Below are 18,299 nucleotides of genomic sequence, written 5' to 3'. Positions count from 1 at the left end.
CAAGATGTACACTTTTTCAATTGAATGACTTTTTGCAGATCAGGTTGAATAAAATAACAATATGCGTGGTTATTGTAGCGGCTTATCACATCAAAACATTTCTAAGAAGTTCACTTAGAGATGCAGGAATTGTTTGCCAGACAAACATGACAGTCTGATCTACACTAGTAACATCCAATAAAACAGCAGAGATATGAATAACCGGTTAACCTGTTTCTTGGTGAATTGGGATGAGGTTAGGCCATTCTAAGGAATGCAATAGGTTGATTGCCCAGCATTTCTGAAGTTGATGAGGGAAGGAGGGAGAGGTTAATATATCTGTGGATGGAAGACGGTTGGAGATATGGGAATAAATGGGTATTTATTAGTTTCGGGATTAGGGATTAAGTGTGCAGAATTTTGCAGTAGGAGATAAAGTGGCCGGGTCTTTGATAGGCTCGACTTTGCATGGATAATGGAAGGAGAAACCTTCATGAACCAAAGGCTCAATTGCAATTCTATTTTCTTAAAGAAAAAATGTAGCTTCTTAAGACTAGGTAAACATCAACAATTTACATTTATATAGTGTCCTTCACCTGGTGTCATATCTCAGAGCGCTTATCAATGGCGCAGTTGGTTGTCAGTCAAATGCTAGGTAAAAGCAGTTTGTTTGTATAGAAACATAAGTTTACAGTACAGAAGGAGGCCATTCGGCCCAGCATGACTGTGCCAGCTCTCTGAAAGACCTACCATAGTGCCACTCCCTTATCTTTTCCCCCTCCCTTTTTATAGTTTTCCTTTTCACTATTTGTCTAATTCTCTTTTAAAAGCTACTACAGATTCTGCTTTAATCATTGCTTTTAAGTAGGGCATGTCCTAATAAACCTCTGCACTACAACAAAAAATTCTCGTTAACTCTCCCTTTTTGACAAGATGTTGCATAAAAAGTGACTGGCCTGTTTAACATATCAAACAGTCATATTGGCGGAAAAAAAGCTAATGTGAAATATACTAACTATTCTACACAGATAGTTTGAAAATCCAATTTTTGTGAACAAGAGCAATTACTCTTCGTGACCGACTAAAACCATTGAAAAATGCGAGGTACAATACCTATATACAGTGTGTAAATATGTATCTCAGTTCTTAATTGTTCTCAGCAAGAAACAGTTCTGTGAGTAGCGCAAACATTTTGTCACTCAGCAAGCAGGAGTTCTTTAATGCCTTGTTAGCTCAGAAATTGCAATGTGCCATACATCATTTCAGGATATTGAGACATCCAGCAAATATGAACAAAGTAAATAGGCTTTGTATTCATTCGTGATTCAGTGTTAATATCTAAATTCCTGGTTTGTTACATTACAAGATTATACATTTAAATGCTTAAGCTGGAATGTAATTATAAAGCTTTTGTACATGGATAGTCTGCTCTTTACTGCAGTGCAGGCAACAGAATATACTTATTAAAGATTAATTACTATAATATTAATAACGTGATTGGTCAACAGGAAATATAATTCTAAATGTATTGGTATGAATTAATACTAAACTCCAGTTACCAAGTGATTTTCTAATTACAGCCTTATTAATCGACATTAAATTGACTCAGGGCAATCCAGATGGTAGAGATACCCAGTTACTGGGTCAAAGTTTTACCATGAATGGGGAGGATGTTAGGCTAATCTGTTAAGTGTCAAAATGAACAAAAGTACATCCTTCTCAACCTTGACTGTCTCTTTGCCAGCTGTGCGCTTGCCACCAGTGGCAAGTCAAGCAGATTCCAATACAGATATTGTTCCCATTCTAAGCATCTGGAGGCAAAACAAATTTAACTCTCACCTTGGAGCTGAGCTTTTGCGGATCAGTGTGATTTTACACAGGGTTTCTGCGGGAGAGAAACATTGTTTTCAAGGCTGGCATTTTCCCAATGAATATGAATAATAATTGTTGCATTTGATATAGCGCCTTTCATAGTGGGAGGATGTCTTACAGCGCTTCACGGGATTAATTGTAGATTGTCGTGACTGCGTGTTTTGTAGGCGAACACGGCATCCAATGGCCTGGTAAGTTTCAAGGCAAAACAACTGATCTATTGAATCAGTTTATCGCATGTTGCAAAATTTAATTGAAAACAATATGCTGCAATGAAACATTACTACAGGCAGATAATTCATTCATAGAAACACAAGCAGGAATGTGACTCTGCAACATCTGTTATTTTGCAGGCTAGGTCAAAATGTTGCATTTGATGTTGATATGGATCTACTCGGCAGAAAGGAAGTTGAATTTAAAGTGGTTACTGGCAGCATGATGCTGGTGGCAATTCTTGGAGTATTTAGCTGCCTGGAGTGATAATTCATTCTTCATTTTATAGGTTTTTGTTTGTTCCTTTTTTTTTCTGTGCTTCATTTCTCTATTGCAGACAACTTAATAGTTCCTACCAACCATGACAAGGTTCTCCCATTTACCACTTTTCTTTCAAATTGTCTTTGAGGAGCAGTTTTTGTATTATGAATAATAACCCTTGCATTTGATGTACTGCTGTTCACTTCAGAAGGAAGTTTTAAAACACTTCAGAGGATTCATTTTGAAGTATAATAATTGTACTTTTATAGGTGAATGTGGCAGCCAATTTGCAAGGAGCTGGCTCGTGGCTTGATAATACAATACAAAATTACATTTGCAAAGCATCTTTCATGTCGGGAGGATGCCCCAAGGTGCTGAACAGTCAGGGATTAGGACCCGAGCTGGGGTGGGGCGGAGGGTTGGTATCAGGAGGGTGGAGGGCAGAGAGGGTAGGAGGGTGGCCAAAGGCATGATCAAAGAGGAGGGTCTTGAGGTGTGCCTTGAAGGAGGCAAGGGAGGGAGCGAGACAAAGAGAATGTGGGATGGAGTTCCAGAGAGTGGGGGCAGAGAGCCTGAAGGCCTGACCGCCAATGGTGGGACGGGCCCAGCAGGGGACATGGAGCAGGCCAAAGCCTGCTGAGTAGAGCGAGCGGACAGGTTGATAAGGGTTAACAATTCAGAGAGAGGTAGGAGGGGGAAAGGCCATGGAGGTCCTTGAAGGTGAGGATGAGAATTTTGAACTCTTTCCTCTGAGGCATGGGGATCCAGTGGAGCCGGGCTAGGGTGGGCGTGATGGGGTCACGGAGCCTGGTGCAGGAGAGGACACGAGCTGCAGAGTTCTGGATGATCTGCAACTTGTGGAGGGAAGAGTTGGGGAGGCCGACAAGCAGAGAGTTGGCACCGTCGAGCCTGTTTGTAATGAAGGCGTGTATGAAAGTTTCCTCGGCCTGAGGGGTGAGGCAGTGGCAGAGTCAGGCAATGTTGCAGAGGTGGGGGAAGGCAGCGCAGGTTACGGCACAGATGTGGGGAAAAATGGACAGTTGAGGGTCGAACAAGACGCCTAAGTTCCTGACTGGCTTGGTGAGGTCGATCGTGCATCCGTGGATGCTGAACCTACAACTCTCTGAGCCCAATCCAGGCTCTAGCACACAACTCCCTGTCTGTCAGCCTCCCCAACTCCTCCCTCCATAGGCTACAGATCATCCAGAACTCTGCAGCTCGTGTCCTCTCCCACACCAGGCTCCGTGACCCTATCACCCCCATCCTCTCCCAGCTCCACTAGCTTTCCATCACACAAAGAATACAATTCAAGATCCTGGTCCTCACCTTCAAAGCCCTCCATGGCCTCGCTCCTCCCTAACTTTTGTGATCTCCTAACCCCCTACCTACCTGGCCACTCCCCCCACTCGGCGGGCTCCAGCCTGCTTCACATCCTCCGACTCACCCATCCTATTATTGGAGGCAGCCTTCAGCCTCTCTGCCCCCACCCTCTGGAACTCCATTCCACTGTCCCTCCAGCTCGGCCCCTCCATTGCCTCCTTCAAGACCTGACTTTTTTTCTACGAGACTTTTGTAGATTTTTGCCAACAAGATTCTGTAGATGAATTGTTTACACCAGTGGTGCTTCTCTCTTATCAGTACTAAACGGCAGCTTGGCCTAGTTGGTAGCACTCTCACCTCTCGGTCAAAAGGTTGTGGGCTGAAGCTTCATGTCGGGATTTTGAGCCCACAGTCTTACCTGATTTTCCACCAAGGCAGCAATGTCTCAATCCTTAAGTTAATTTATTCGTTGAAGTTCATCAATTTCTCTCACTCCTCCCTCATTGTCACTGACACCTCGAACCTGATGTCCTTTAAAATCTCAATGCCGCTAATGCACAATCTCTCTCTTCACACTGATCTGGCTGTGTTCCTAAAATGAATTTCCAATTCATCTCCCTGGCAGTCTACCCCCACCCCACCACAAACACACGCACACACACACTATGTACCTCCTGAAATATGTCTGATCACTCTGTTGTTTTAATGAGATCTGGGGAGGCCTGGCCTCATCCTCATCAGGCTCCGCTGGCTAGCAATAACCGAGCAGATCAACTTCAAGGTCAACCTGACTTTTAAAGCTCTGCATTACCTTGTCCCTCCTACCTTTGTAATCTCATCTACACCTATTCTCCCACTCAGACCTTCCACTCTTCCAGTTGTTCCTCGATCTTTCTGCAGAAATGACAGAAACTGCTGTCAATAGATTGCCACTGACTCCTGCTACAGGAGTGCTGGATTAATCAGTAATAAAATATTACACACGTAATGATGCATTTATCTGTAATTTTCCATGCCCAGCTAAAACAGCTTCACATTTACACACGACAGACTCCAGTTACCTTTCTCATGCATCACATTGCACTCTGCTTTATATTTAACCACCAACAAATACAGAAATTAATCGACTTGTAATGAGCCTTTCATGTTTCTACACCACAGTTTAACTTGTATAGTGCTTTCACATCAGGAGGACAACCTCCCAAAGTGTTTGACAATTCTGGCTGGACTGCAGAACTGAGGGTGGGAGCTGAGGGGATGAGGAGTGGTAACATGTGAGGAGTGGGACCAAAAGTACAGTCAAAGATGTACATTTTGACATGTACCTTGGAAGAGCTGAGGGAGAGAGGGAGCAAGTCTGAGGGACCTGGGAATGCAGTTCAAGAGAGTAGGCGCTAACTATAAAACCATTAAGCCCCCAGCCGGTACCATATCACTTCACTTCGTGGCTGTTTGTTGGGGCATTATTGTACACAAAATTGACTTCCATGTTCACCTACAAAAATACACAGTCACTACATTCTACCTTGGATCCTGTGAATTGATTTACAACATCCTCCTGACATGAAAGGCGCGATATCAAATACAAGGTTATTATTATTATTTATTACCAACTTTGATACCTTTTTTAGCTAAAAGTAAGAGTTCCTTTTAGTGGGTTAAAGCACTGCTTCTTCTTTCTTCTCACTATAATCACAGTGGTTGAGGAAGGCAGAAGGCTGCTGAGACAGTCATAAATATTAAGATAAAGTGGACATTAAAGATTCCATGGCATATTTAGAAAGAGGAGGGAGTTTCTCCTTGTATCCTGGCCAACAATTCCTCAGATTTTTGTGCACAAATTGGCTGCGGCATTCACCTGCACAATATATAGTCACTACACTTTGCAGTATATCCTGCGAAGTGCTTTGAGACATCTCGATAATATCTTAAGGCGCTATATCATGTAGAAGCATTGTAATGTATAAAGCATTATTATTATTATAATTGATTGATGTTCACTGTAAAACTTTCAATATGAAAATCAATATATCCTCTGGCACTATTTTTGTCTCACCGCTGTCATCTATTAATTTTAAACATGTCTCACTGCCATTATCTCACTGCCTTCTCAAATAGCAGCCAAGGGCTTGTCCTCCTTGTGAGTTTCCTGTTCCTGTGTGGTGAGGCTGAATATCTTGAAACGCCTCCAAACGAACGTGCCAATGTATTCCATTTGCTATTGTGTGTTATCTTTCAGATCACCTGTTATGGCTGGAGGCCTATTTGCTGTGGATCGACAATGGTTCTGGGAGCTAGGTGGCTACGATCCAGGCCTGGAGATCTGGGGAGGAGAGCAGTATGAAATTTCATTCAAGGTAGATTGACATTGGAGAAGTCTTGGCTCACAAGTCCTTAAAAACATATTTAGTTGTCCCAATGAGAATTCCTGATTGTTGAGGACAAAGCAGCAGGATTTGCATTATTGGAAGGGATCATATTCTTTAAATATCCTTAGAATAGTGCCTTTTCTGTTATTTGGTTTCAATCGCATGCTTCTCTTTCAATAGTGAGTGAGAAATGAAAGCTTGTTATTCTCAGCTATAGCAAGTTTGATTATGCAAAGTGCAACATTATATTTTATGGAATGGATCAGACTGGAAATACACTGCTAATATTGCATATGACTGAATACAGGATTGTGTGTGTGCTCATGTGCAAACAAATGCATCTCATGACTGTCACTGTGTCTGTCCTGCATGCCAGAGAGGTGTTGATATAGATTCATGTCCCACAGTTTCCCATGAAAGGTCTTGATCTCAACCAACCTGCCTGGATTAAGGCAAGCAGCATACACAAAGCAGCCATCCACTAACCGCCCGCCCTCCTTTCCCAATTACTGGCGTCACAAGGCCACAAGATTCGGCCCATTTGATCTCATCCCTCCAGAACACCCACTCTGCCGTCTTCCTATCACCCATCTTTCATGGCAACCTGTTCCAGTCAATAATTGTTCTCTGAGTAAAGAAAGTATCCCAGTATCTGTCCTTTGTATGACGGAAAATGCTCTTTGCAATTTTAAGGAGCTGTATTAAATGCAAAGATTATTTTTATTATATAAAAACACACACATAAACACATAAATATAGATACACACATACTGTACACACACAAAAATATTTAAACACACACAAATATAGATAAATGCATACCAGAAGTCGACCTGCATGACAGTATGGTTTGACAACAATTTATTATGGTAGCAAAGTAATTTTAATTTAACGTTCCTTCATATCAACCATTTATTTTACCTGAAATCTAATCTGCTTCTTTTTTAAAAAAATGGATGAACCTCAAGTTTAGTTGTACACACCTTTCCTCTCTTTACTATAATTTAGGACAGATGTGGGGGAGCATTATTGAATCGGGAAGATATCAGGTGCAGTCAAACTGCTATTTACTGTGCCTGTCAAAAGCCTGCCGTCAGCTGAGACTTGATTATTCTATTTTCACGTGCTCTGTCATTTTGTGCACTGATATTGAAATGCAGGCCTCACCTCCTTGTCTGGTGTCTGAAAGGAGCCATGGTAACAGCACACAGAGTTCAGATGCTAAATTGCCCCATTGTATTTTGTTCAAGGAACAGATTTTTGGGAGATAGTCATGTCACAAAGGGCTCCATCTTAGTCATCTTCTGTCATCTGTCTCATTAAAGATACTGACCTCAAGGCTCTGCCCGTGCTTATTAAGATAAAGGAGGTAATGGGTAAGAAATTCTCTTGCTGACAGGAATGTGATGGAGGATGAAGGTCTGCGTGACATTGGAAATCACTACGATTGTGGTTGATGGAAAGCTTGCAAATATGGAGGGGTAAAGCAAGCAGATGATGAACCATATTGACAACATACATACAAGCGTAACTTGCAATACAGAAACGTCCTTGACTCCTTAAGAACTTTGGAAAAGTTGAATGCAGAATTATTTTTGAAAATGAAAATGCTGCATTACCATCAACAGTTCAGCCCAAGTTGTAAAGTTTGTTTGTGGAAATATTCATATAAATAAAATGGAATGCATGCTCCTGGAGCAGATGATGTAGCATTGGGAGGCAATGGGATTAGTTTCTGGGTTTCTGATTCAGACAAATTATTCGGGAGCGTGAGGGAAAATGATGGCAAAAATAGTCTTCCTTCCTTCATAATAGCCAACTTCTGGATCATCAGATCTTGAGCGATGTCACTTCCTGCGGAATGACATCACACTGATCAGTAACATCACAACAAAGAAATACTGACCAGTAATTGTGCCCTGTTATAAAGCTGGTTGTGATTTTATGACCTACTCCCTCCCCCCTCCCCCCCCCCCCCCCCCACCCCCACACCCCCCCACACACACACACAACTACCACACTCTAGTGGACTTCTATTTTATTTCCATAACAAATACCACAATAAGAAAATTGTACATTCTGCATGTTTGATTGCTGAGAGCTGAGAGTAAAACTGATCCAGAAAGGAAATACTGTCAAAATTTTCAGTAAACGCCAGTTAAAATCCAGATTATTTTATCTACTATACTATTTCAACATCTGGACACCTTGTCTTTTTTTCTTCCTCCTTTTTCTAGGTCTGGATGTGTGGCGGCCACATGTATGATGTTCCTTGTTCCAGGGTAGGACATATCTACAGAAAATACGTCCCGTATAAAGTTCCCTCTGGGACCAGTTTAGCCAGAGTGAGTACCTGAAATTTAGTCATCCTTCATATCTTCACAGGAATTGCGCAGCTGAGGCATGGAACTGTATTGCATTGGTGTCACCACTCCCCTCCCTTAAACCTGTGGGGTGAAGGCAAAGGCATGCAAGGACAAGACATTTGAGAGAAATAACTGGTCCATAAATAGGTGAAAAAGTGGCCAGATCTTCAGGTGCGCTGTAATGGGTTGGCAGAAGGGGTGGTTGAGGGTGGGATGCTGGGCTCATTTAGAACAGTTTGATGTGTGATGGGTGGAGATAGTTATTCTGGAAGGGGGATATCAAATGAACAGAAGGGCCTTCTTCTTCTCCTCTCCTGTGACCTCCTGGCCTCCATCGCTGTTGTTTCCATGTCAGTTGATCAAGAAAAACAAAGTTCCACAAGTCCAGAGAGTGAGCAAAGTTCACAATGCCACCACATTGCTTGTGCCACAAATTCTGTATGTGTGCCAAACAAAAAACAAGGAATTCCAGGAACTATATAATAACAATAATCTTTCAATTTGATATTGCGCCTTCTATGTTGGGAGAACATCTCTTAGCGCTTCACAAGATATACTGTAAATTGCAGTGATGTGGACAATTTGTTATTGGATCCAACCTAACCAGCGATATATCCTAGGTTTTCCATCTCCCCTGAGAGGGAGGCCAACAACAGGAGAGAGGTCTAGAGAGAGTGTTGGGTAGGAAGTGGAATAGGGGAATTATCCTAGGAGTGGACTCAACAACATAACTTGCGTTTATATAATGCTCTTCACATAGGATAGCACCTTGGAGTCCTTCACAGTGACGTGATCAGATGCCGAGCAATGGAGAAGGGAGAGCTAGAGTTGGGAGGAGAGGGGAAATGGGAGATAACCATAGATACAACCAAACAGCTAGACGTTTAAAGGATTTATTGTTGTTTATTTCAAAAGTATTTCCCCTCGCTCCCTCACTCACACTAATTGGTTTTCCTCTCAATTATCCTTCCATCCCAACAATTCCTTTCCAGCTGTTGATCACCCTCTGAAAAGTAATCTTTTTGTTTGGTTAGAATTAGAATGGAAAACCGTTGCAGTAATTGTACAAATCAAATAATTCTCAACTAATACTCAGTGGAGGGATCACCCTGTGTTTTTAAATAACTTAGCAATATGTGAAAGCAATGCAATGTGCTGCAATGCACTTTGTGTACCAGAACTCAGGTTGCTTTTGCTGTTCTTGTACAATTCACGCTTTTCACTTGCATGTGTTGACCCACCTTCTTGGCTTTTGGCACAATGTGCGTGGTGGCAAGTGTCTCTCTTGGAGACGAGGTGCTCCAGCTCCCTCCGATCATCATCTGTGAGCCATAACTGCAGTCTTAACACAGTCTGCTGCACATGACAAGCTTTTTTGGCCGCTCCAGGTGAAACTGGCACCGTGTCAACTCCCTGGCTCCAAACACATGCCATGTAATGTAACGCTTAAGGATTACTTCATTAAGTGAGTGGAAGAGCATATTCAAAGCTTTGCATTGTTTCTTGTGCCAGGCAGCAATAGTTTCCCAGCTAGTCTTTCTTGTCCAACTCTGCCATGCACAATTGTCGTCAATACAGATGTTGGACTCGATAACTGTATCTCTGTTCCTGATGTCTTAAGTACCGAATTAGGTTATCCAGATATTGTGCTGCTGATCAGAATATAGTTATTCCATTTGCCACATTACTAAAAACATTTACTAAAAACACATTAATAAAAACAGATTATGCCAACAATCCCCCAAATAAAATTGCCCATTGACTTCATGGCCACTTGTCGGACATTGCTGTACACAAATTGACTGCCATGTTCACCTAAAAGACACTTTACAATAAATCTTGCGAAAGGCTTTGCGATATCACAAAGACATGATAAGGTGCTATATCAAATGCAAGGATTATTATTATTATTGTTCATTCATCTCATTACTGATTGTGGGACATGACTGGTGCACAACAGACCAAAATAAATGTGTTCTCGACACTGCCATTCAGACAGGTATCCAGTTAACTCCTGTTTGGGTGAACATTTTCCTTTGACTGAATTTAAATCTCGTATTTCCGTGCAGGTTGCCATCCCAACATTGTTCAAGTGCTTTTGGGACTTTCTTTTGCATGAAATGCAACTAAAATCCAACTAAAAATGCACTTAACTTTCCCTCAAAAGCAGTCACCTTTTAGAGGATCACAAGAGAGCTTTGGTTGAAGAAGGCACTTCAGCTTATTTAAATAAAAATAAAATAACAATCCTTGCATCTGATATAGTGCTTCTCAAAGTGCTTCACAGGATTTTACCATACTTTACAGTGAATGTGTATTTTCTAGGTGAATCCTTCCAGTATACCCACCTTACTGTGCTCCCATTGCAGCATCCATGAAGAGTCATTAAGGTAGTAATCACAGATACTCGAATTCTGTGCAAGGGCTTCTCTTGAATGTTCCAAGAAAATGAAAGTGTAGGGAAAAAATCGATTATCTTTTGGCACTCTGTGAGCTCTGTCGCCATCACCAGACCCAGCAGAAAACTATTTCAGCAGCTGTGTGTCAGATGGCTTCGAGTAGGCTTTGGGGTGAGGTCACCTGGCAATGCAAGGATCATTACTTTCACTTGGAAGAAATCCATTACCAAACTGATTGCCTCTTCAAGCACAGAGAGCAAGATTTGACCAGCGATGGGCACAAACAGCAATGATCAAAAATTGTAATAAATGATAAATAAATAATCCTTGCATTTGACATAGGGCCTCTATCGTATCTTCGAGACGTCTCAAAGCGCTTCACAGAAAATACTGTAAAGCGAATTGACCGTATATCTTGTGGCCAAATGCAGCAATAGTTAAAAACTCTAATGGTCAAAAAGTCATCAGAAGTATTTATGATCCATTTTATTAGCAGCTCCAGTTAGATGAGACAGCTGTACAAGTTCAAGCAGAAGTGTTTCCTCTGAGGCTATGTAATGGCTCATATCTATTCAGCCCGCAGATGGAGCTGAACATCGGCTTCAATGAATTATAATTACTGAAGGGCCAAATTCTGTTCTTGTCAATCTTGTTCATTTAAAAACCAGGGGAATAGTAATAATCTTGATGTTCCCTCCTTGTATTCCCCTTGCGACATTGCAGCATAAATATTCTCAATAAATACAGGCACACAAACCAGATAACCTCTGAGCCCAAAATACCAGAAATCAAAGTAGGTCAATTTAGCAACTGAAGAGTTTTGTCATGTGAGATCTGAAAGCTCCAGTGTACAACATGTAGTGATACCTTTGGGATCAGAGGAGAAGCAGCCTATTCTCATTGAGTTCGATAGAACACAAGTTTAATTGTTGTATGCGGATGGTTGAATCTTCACTCAGAGAAGCCCTGACACAATGTGCAGCGAGAAAGGCTGCATCTGAATCAGTGCTGAAGAGATTGCTGACATGTGAACAATTTCACTTTTTTNAAATAAACAAATCAGACTTTGCAACCAAATGCAGAGACAACATGTTCTTCCCTGAGTGCTATAATTCTGTGATAATAATTAGCAGCATTGAAGTATCCCCTGCTTTCTGTTTAATCTGAAATCATTCCATTATTTTCCGTCTCAGACAGAACCAAGCATGAATGAAGGGCTATTTTGCACACCAGCATTGCTTCTTGTAATGATAGAGCAGCTCTGAAGCCAACTTGACTTGGATAGCCTGAAAATGAAGACTGTAAACTACCCCAGTTCCAGTCACAAACATTCTTCCTCTTTCACACACTCAGAGAAAGCATATGAAACACATTGTATCCACAACTCAGTACACCAGCATTGCAAAGGCCTAAATTACCGCCTGTCCTCTCCACCAGAGAATAATACATCACCATTCAGCATATTAATTCTGCTTCGGGACGTCCTCCTGACGTGAAAAGCGCTATATCAAATGCAAGGATTATTATTATTATTATTATTATTATTATTATTCCAATAGACAAGGCTTACTTTGACCTGTCATGGATTATCCCAGATTTATTCAATCCCCTGAATGTGAGGAATAGCCAACAGTAAAACTTCTAAGAAGATAAAATTCTGCAGAATTTCATCCCGCCTAAACCAAACAAAATTGATCATAAATTTCCCAGGAATTGATCTAACGTTATAATTTACTTAGGCTGGATTGTATTTCACAAATAATTTTTCCAAATGGTCTTGAGCCAACATAATAATGCTTGCATATCAAGTTGTCGAGACATCTCAAAGCACTCACAGGATATAGTGTAAAAATGGTCAAATGGAGTATATCTGCAGTTATGTACACAACCTTTGAATGCATTCTTATTTTTCAAGTTTTTTTTTAAAAACGAGTCAAATGGTAATTGTTTCACGATCACCTACTAAATATCCAATCACCATATTTTAAATCTTGTGAAGCACATTGCGATGTACAGCATATCTCATCTTCCTAACATGTACAGCAGCATATCAAATGCAAAGATTACTGTTATTATTATAATAAGATAGCCCCACATGGTTTCAAACATTATTAGGCCTTGTAACTCACTTTATTAAAGACTTGTGTTCAACTGCCAGATACCAGAACAAAAAACACTGAACAAATAGCTTGAGAAAGAATAATTTTACTGTATGAATGGTGTTTACAGATCTGGAGGATATCTGCTTTTGCCTGGCATCTCTGTACAAAACAGACACTCTTCTGAAGTGCTTGAATTCTTAATTTTGGATGATGAATAATACAAGTGCAAATTGTGGATTTGTGACACAATAAAATATCTAACACAATAAAATATTGAGATGCATAAGAATGCATTAAGGCAGAATCATGATGTCTGGTCTAAATAAGACATCCCGGGTTTGCTATCAAACATGTCACATGAAGATGACAACATTAACTCTTCAGAAAGCATGCTGATTAGGTGCATTAACTCAACATGCTTCCAATTCTGCAGAGAACTACGAAATTGTTATCATTAAGGATTCATCGGAAGGATTTTTGGTACCTGTTAATTTTGTTGTTGTTGTTGCTTACTGCTTTATTGTGCGAGGCTGGTGACATAATTCATTATTCTCTCTGTAGAGCGAGTGAAGAGAAGCTTTACAGTGAAAGAGTAAGAGTCTGAGAGCATCGATTGCGATTGACGTACATTAAATTTAAAGGAATCATAATTGGGAAATGATTCAGATGCAAAATAACCAGCCTTCAGTTCTGTTAATTGTATGAAAGCAGCAGTTTAATTGCTGAGGTTAAAACAATCCCAAGTTGGTGGATGTGAGGATTGTACAGGTGGATGGGGACACTTTGCGGTTATTAGTAATCAATAAGGAAACACATGCAGTGTATGACAAGTTCAAGTACATGTGGCTAGCTTGCAATAATTCATTAAAGACTTTGAAATCTCCTGCAGGGTTTGATTTTGATTGACACATAGTAATAGTAATAATAATCCTTACATTTGTGATTCCTTTCAGGATTTATGATTCATGTCAGGAGGAGCTTCACAGGATTCATTCTAAAATGTTGTCACTGTGTATTTTGTAGATGTGTGTGGCAGCCAATTTTGCACCTGGCAGTGTCCCATAAACAGCCATGAACTGAATGACCAATTTTATCTGGGGCTATTGCCCAGGACATTGGGAGAAACACCCTTGTCATTTTGAATAGTCGCCACAGGAATTTTAATGTCCACCTGAACAGGCAGGCAGGAACGTGGCTTAACATTTCATCTGAAGGACATCACTGGATGAAAAGTACGATGTAATGAAGAGGAAAAATAAATCATTTATGGCAACTTCTTACATTAATATTAATCATTTACATGCCCTCCTAATTCCTCGCATTTACATTCCTCTTAAACCACGCTTTTGGTCATCTTTCTCCTTCCCACCCTCTGCAGGAACCATTCCCCAACTCAGGTGCAAAGCAGTGTGAAGCAATTTAAGATGTCATCCCAAAATGAAAGGCGATATAGGTAAATTGCATTGTATTTAAGGCAGGAATCGATTGTCAGCCCATCTAGCATATCCATCCAATGCAAGGATTATTATTATTTCCACAAGAAAGATAGATTTGTGGTGGGTTTCAATGCAGAAGGATGAGTGGTGTGCTTGGGAATTCCTCGCATTTTTAGTTTGCTTTGGGTATGGTCAGTGAGGGCATCCAGAGATTGTCTCAAGCATATCCAAATATTGTTCACCGACAATATCTTAAGATGTCAAAAAGGTGTCCTAGTCAATAATGCTCCAGGTAAAAGCAGTCATTCACTCACAGCTGTTTGTGGGATATTGCTGTGTGCAAAGTTGGCAACAAAATATACTGTCACACCACTTTACAATAAAATCTTGCAAAGTGCTTTGGAAGGTTTCAGTAATATGATAAGGCACTATCTCGAATGCAAGGTTTATTATTACTATTTTAAGTTGATTTTACATTATATTCATATGTGATAACGTACATATGTTGCTGCTGCTTACAGAATTTGAAGAGAGTGGCAGAGACCTGGATGGATGAGTATGCAGAGTATATCTATCAACGGAGGCCTGAGTACAGGCATCTCTCCACAGGTGACCTCACAGCCCAGAAAGTCCTGCGGAAGCACCTCAAGTGTAAAGATTTCAAGTGGTTCATGACAGAGGTCGCCTGGGACCTGCCAAAGTACTACCCTGCTGTGGAGCCATCACCAGCTGCCTGGGGAGAAGTGAGTAAGAGGAGATCACTTACACACTACACACAGCAGCTGGGCAGCAGCTGAGCAACATCTGAGCTCCTTGCACATGGGGGATTGTCTGGCAAAACCTATTACCAGACCTGCAGTCACGTCACATGAACATCTTCAGCATGTTGATGCCGTCTCAAAAAGCTGCACTTTAGAGTGCCGTTAACCAAGCGTGTGAATGGTCAATATGTGGACGATAATGAGTGTGAACTAATCAAAGTAATGGGATATGAGATGGGCTACATAAGTGAATGAGAAACCAAAGTGAGACCCAAAGTAGAGAATCACGGTCTACAGTGACCGGTCTACAGTGCAGTTGAAAATAATGGGGAATTGGTCGTGCTTAATGGGTAAGCCTGGATTTTAAAAACTTGTTAATTACAGGAAGAGTCACCAGGAAGATAAGAAGTTTCACAGACTTGAAGCCCTCAGAAAAAAGGCGTTAGAGCAGGATACGATGCACTGTGCTTATTCTTTCACTGGTGTTCCAATATACTTTCAATGTAAAGCTACCACATGCTTTGTCAAATGATGATGTGGGGGTTGCTTCACAAGAGATCATCTGTCTTTTTCCTAGCTTTTCCTTTGGCTTGTGTTCTGCAAGTCAAGACCTTAACGGATAAGGTGTCCCCGGCGAGCCAAGCAGCAGAATAAGCTTGTCGGACAATGCTCTCAATGGGAAGTGGTTTCAGCTGGTTAAACCTGCAGCAGTACCATCAACACAGACTCTGGAGGCCTCAACCTTGGCTATTGCCAACTGACATCTAATCCTCTCCAGAATCAGGGAGGCAGGGGGCATCTCCAGAGAGAGAGGGTCCACTCCATTCCAGACACAGGGAAATTGCATGTGTAGATGGCATACACATGCCAAGCTCTGAGTCTGAATTTGAAATCCTGTAGCTTTAGTGGTTAGAGAACTTGCCTCGCAAGCAAAAGGTTTTGGGGGCTGCGTTTCGCCCACAAAATATACTATCAATTCACTTTACTGTGTATTATATGAAGTGCTTTGAGACGTCTCCACAACGTGATAAGGTGCTATATCAAATGCAGGGATTATTATACTGTTGAACATGGTAATGGGTTTGCACATGTGACCAAAATAATTCCATTCCAACTAAAACTTATCTCTCACGTCTTCACGAGTGCAAAACAATACAATATAATTTACACTTATAGTGTGTTTTACGTAAGGTAGATGTCCCAAAGTGTCCCCCGCCCCCCTTCTCCCCCACACCCTCGTGCACACACACAAAAACACAAATCTCCTTCACTCTCAAGGTGATTCCTCCACCAGATCTTATAGCAGCTTGGTTGCTTTTCCTGCACAAGTTTTATTTTTCAATTCAATGATAAATAATTATAATAATGACAGACATCTCAAGTCAGACAGACATCTCAAAGCATTTCTCTAGATATACTGTAAAGTGCAGTGAGTTTATTTGGCAAACCCAGCAACCCAGTTGCACACAGTAATATCCCACAAACAATGATGAAGTAATGACTTCACTGCATTCGTTCAAAGTGAATGACTTTATAGCTAGAAATAGAAATAATCAACCAACAGCGGATATTGAAATCGACCAGGCTCATCTGATCTTGTGAAATTAAACATTAAGATAATAAGCTTCGTCCATTTTTCTATAACTGTATCAATTCCTGATTGTACTAACTTTTCAAATGATAGAACAAGTGGGGGTTTTTAAGAGACAAACCAGTGATGTTGCACTCTCCACCACAAGGATCAGGTCAGTGCTTTTTAGATTTTGAAAGAAAAATACATTCTCAGGATAGAGCAGCCAAGAAGAACAGCACAGACTGCATCACAGCACTGTGATGCTGGGTGAACCACTTCAACAAGAGATTAGGAAGTGGCCTTTGCATGGATCTGTTCAGTGAAGTGTGCTGATTTCAGCTGATGTCCATGCCCTCTGTCTCAGTCAGTACAGGAAGACTCGATTCACTGCAGCATTAACTCAATCTCAACCACCACTCCACTAAAGCCCTTGTAGCACTTTCCTTCGTTAGTCCTGAAATAGAAGATATGTTAAACAAGGTACACATCTTCATTCTCAAGGTGATTCCTCCACCAGATCTTATAGCAGCTGGAGTCCATGACTCCCTATGCAGTGAGCTCCCATTGTATACTACAGTCTTCTCTCCCATTCCTCATGTTCAGCTTATATTGCTGGAGGCAGTGTGTCATTAATTCAAACAGTAGAATAACTCAAGAATGGGAAGTATATCCCATTCCAAATTGCCCTCACCAACAACAATTGTATAGCGGGAAGACATCACAAAGTATTGGGACCAGAGACTGATCTAAGGAGAGTTATGGTTTTGTGCAACTGACCCAACACTAGGCTTCATGAATTTTGGTATTATTTAAAGGGCTGGTCTTCAATGGGCACCAACATTTGAAGGTATGAAGGTCGACTCAATTCACAACTCCTGTATTTAAACCAGCTCCTAAAGATGGTCTCAGCAATTGAGCTTTAGTGGATGGTACCAGGGATACAACTATCAGATTGGATAAGTTGTGACATTTCTCTCTCGAGATGAACTGATTGAGAGGGGCCCTGATAGAAATGTTTAGGGTTATGGAATAATTTGATAAGGTGGATGTTGATAGATTGTTTCCACTTGTTGGTGTGTCCAAAATTAGAGAGCAAAAATATAAAACAACCAGTAGTAGATAGAATAGGGTGTTTAGGGTGATGGGAAGGTGGAACTCCCTACTGAAAGCTGTGTTTGAAGAAAATTGCATCAATATATTTAAGAGAAAATGATGCACACATGATGGAGAAGGGAATGGAGGGGTAAAGCTGTGCCTTTGGTCACCTTCCTCCCCGTCCCCTGGCTCGGCCCCGGGATCCATTACTGTGAAGCGCTCTGAGATGCCGTCCAGCCTGGAGGGTGCTATATAAATCCAAGTTGTTGTTGTTGTAATAGGAGCGGTGGGTGCTCTTGTGGAGTATGAGCACCAGCACTTACTAGTTGGACTGAATGACATGTCATTCTGTGTAACTCTACGTAACTCAGTGTGACTCACTTTATGAGCTCGGGGCTTCCCGCCTCTTTACACTGGAATGTTCAGTAATTACAGGGCTGAAGAAAAATGAAAAATAAACTAGGTTAAAAGAGGCAAACCCACAATGCGAGTGTTTCTCTTTTAATCTCTGAGTGCACATTTGCTGAAGAACGGCATTGACAGGTGATTGATA

General features: G+C 41.2%; 1 protein-coding gene across 1 annotated transcript in view; it reads left to right on the top strand.

Moving 5' to 3' along the window:
* galntl6 (polypeptide N-acetylgalactosaminyltransferase like 6) overlaps nt 1-18,299 on the top strand; it is a 494,474-nt gene that overhangs the window by 432,382 nt on the left and 43,793 nt on the right. Inside the window, exons 8-10 of the mRNA XM_007895954.2 lie at nt 5,885-6,002; nt 8,252-8,359; nt 14,839-15,060. Of these exons, the coding sequence (XP_007894145.1) occupies nt 5,885-6,002; nt 8,252-8,359; nt 14,839-15,060 (448 nt within the window). The remainder of the gene's footprint in view (nt 1-5,884; nt 6,003-8,251; nt 8,360-14,838; nt 15,061-18,299) is intronic.

The sequence above is a fragment of the Callorhinchus milii genome, unplaced genomic scaffold (assembly GCF_018977255.1).
Source record: "Callorhinchus milii isolate IMCB2004 unplaced genomic scaffold, IMCB_Cmil_1.0 Scaffold1, whole genome shotgun sequence".
Taxonomy (NCBI): Eukaryota; Metazoa; Chordata; class Chondrichthyes; order Chimaeriformes; family Callorhinchidae; genus Callorhinchus; species Callorhinchus milii.
This window is presented reverse-complemented; position numbering and strand designations above follow the sequence as displayed.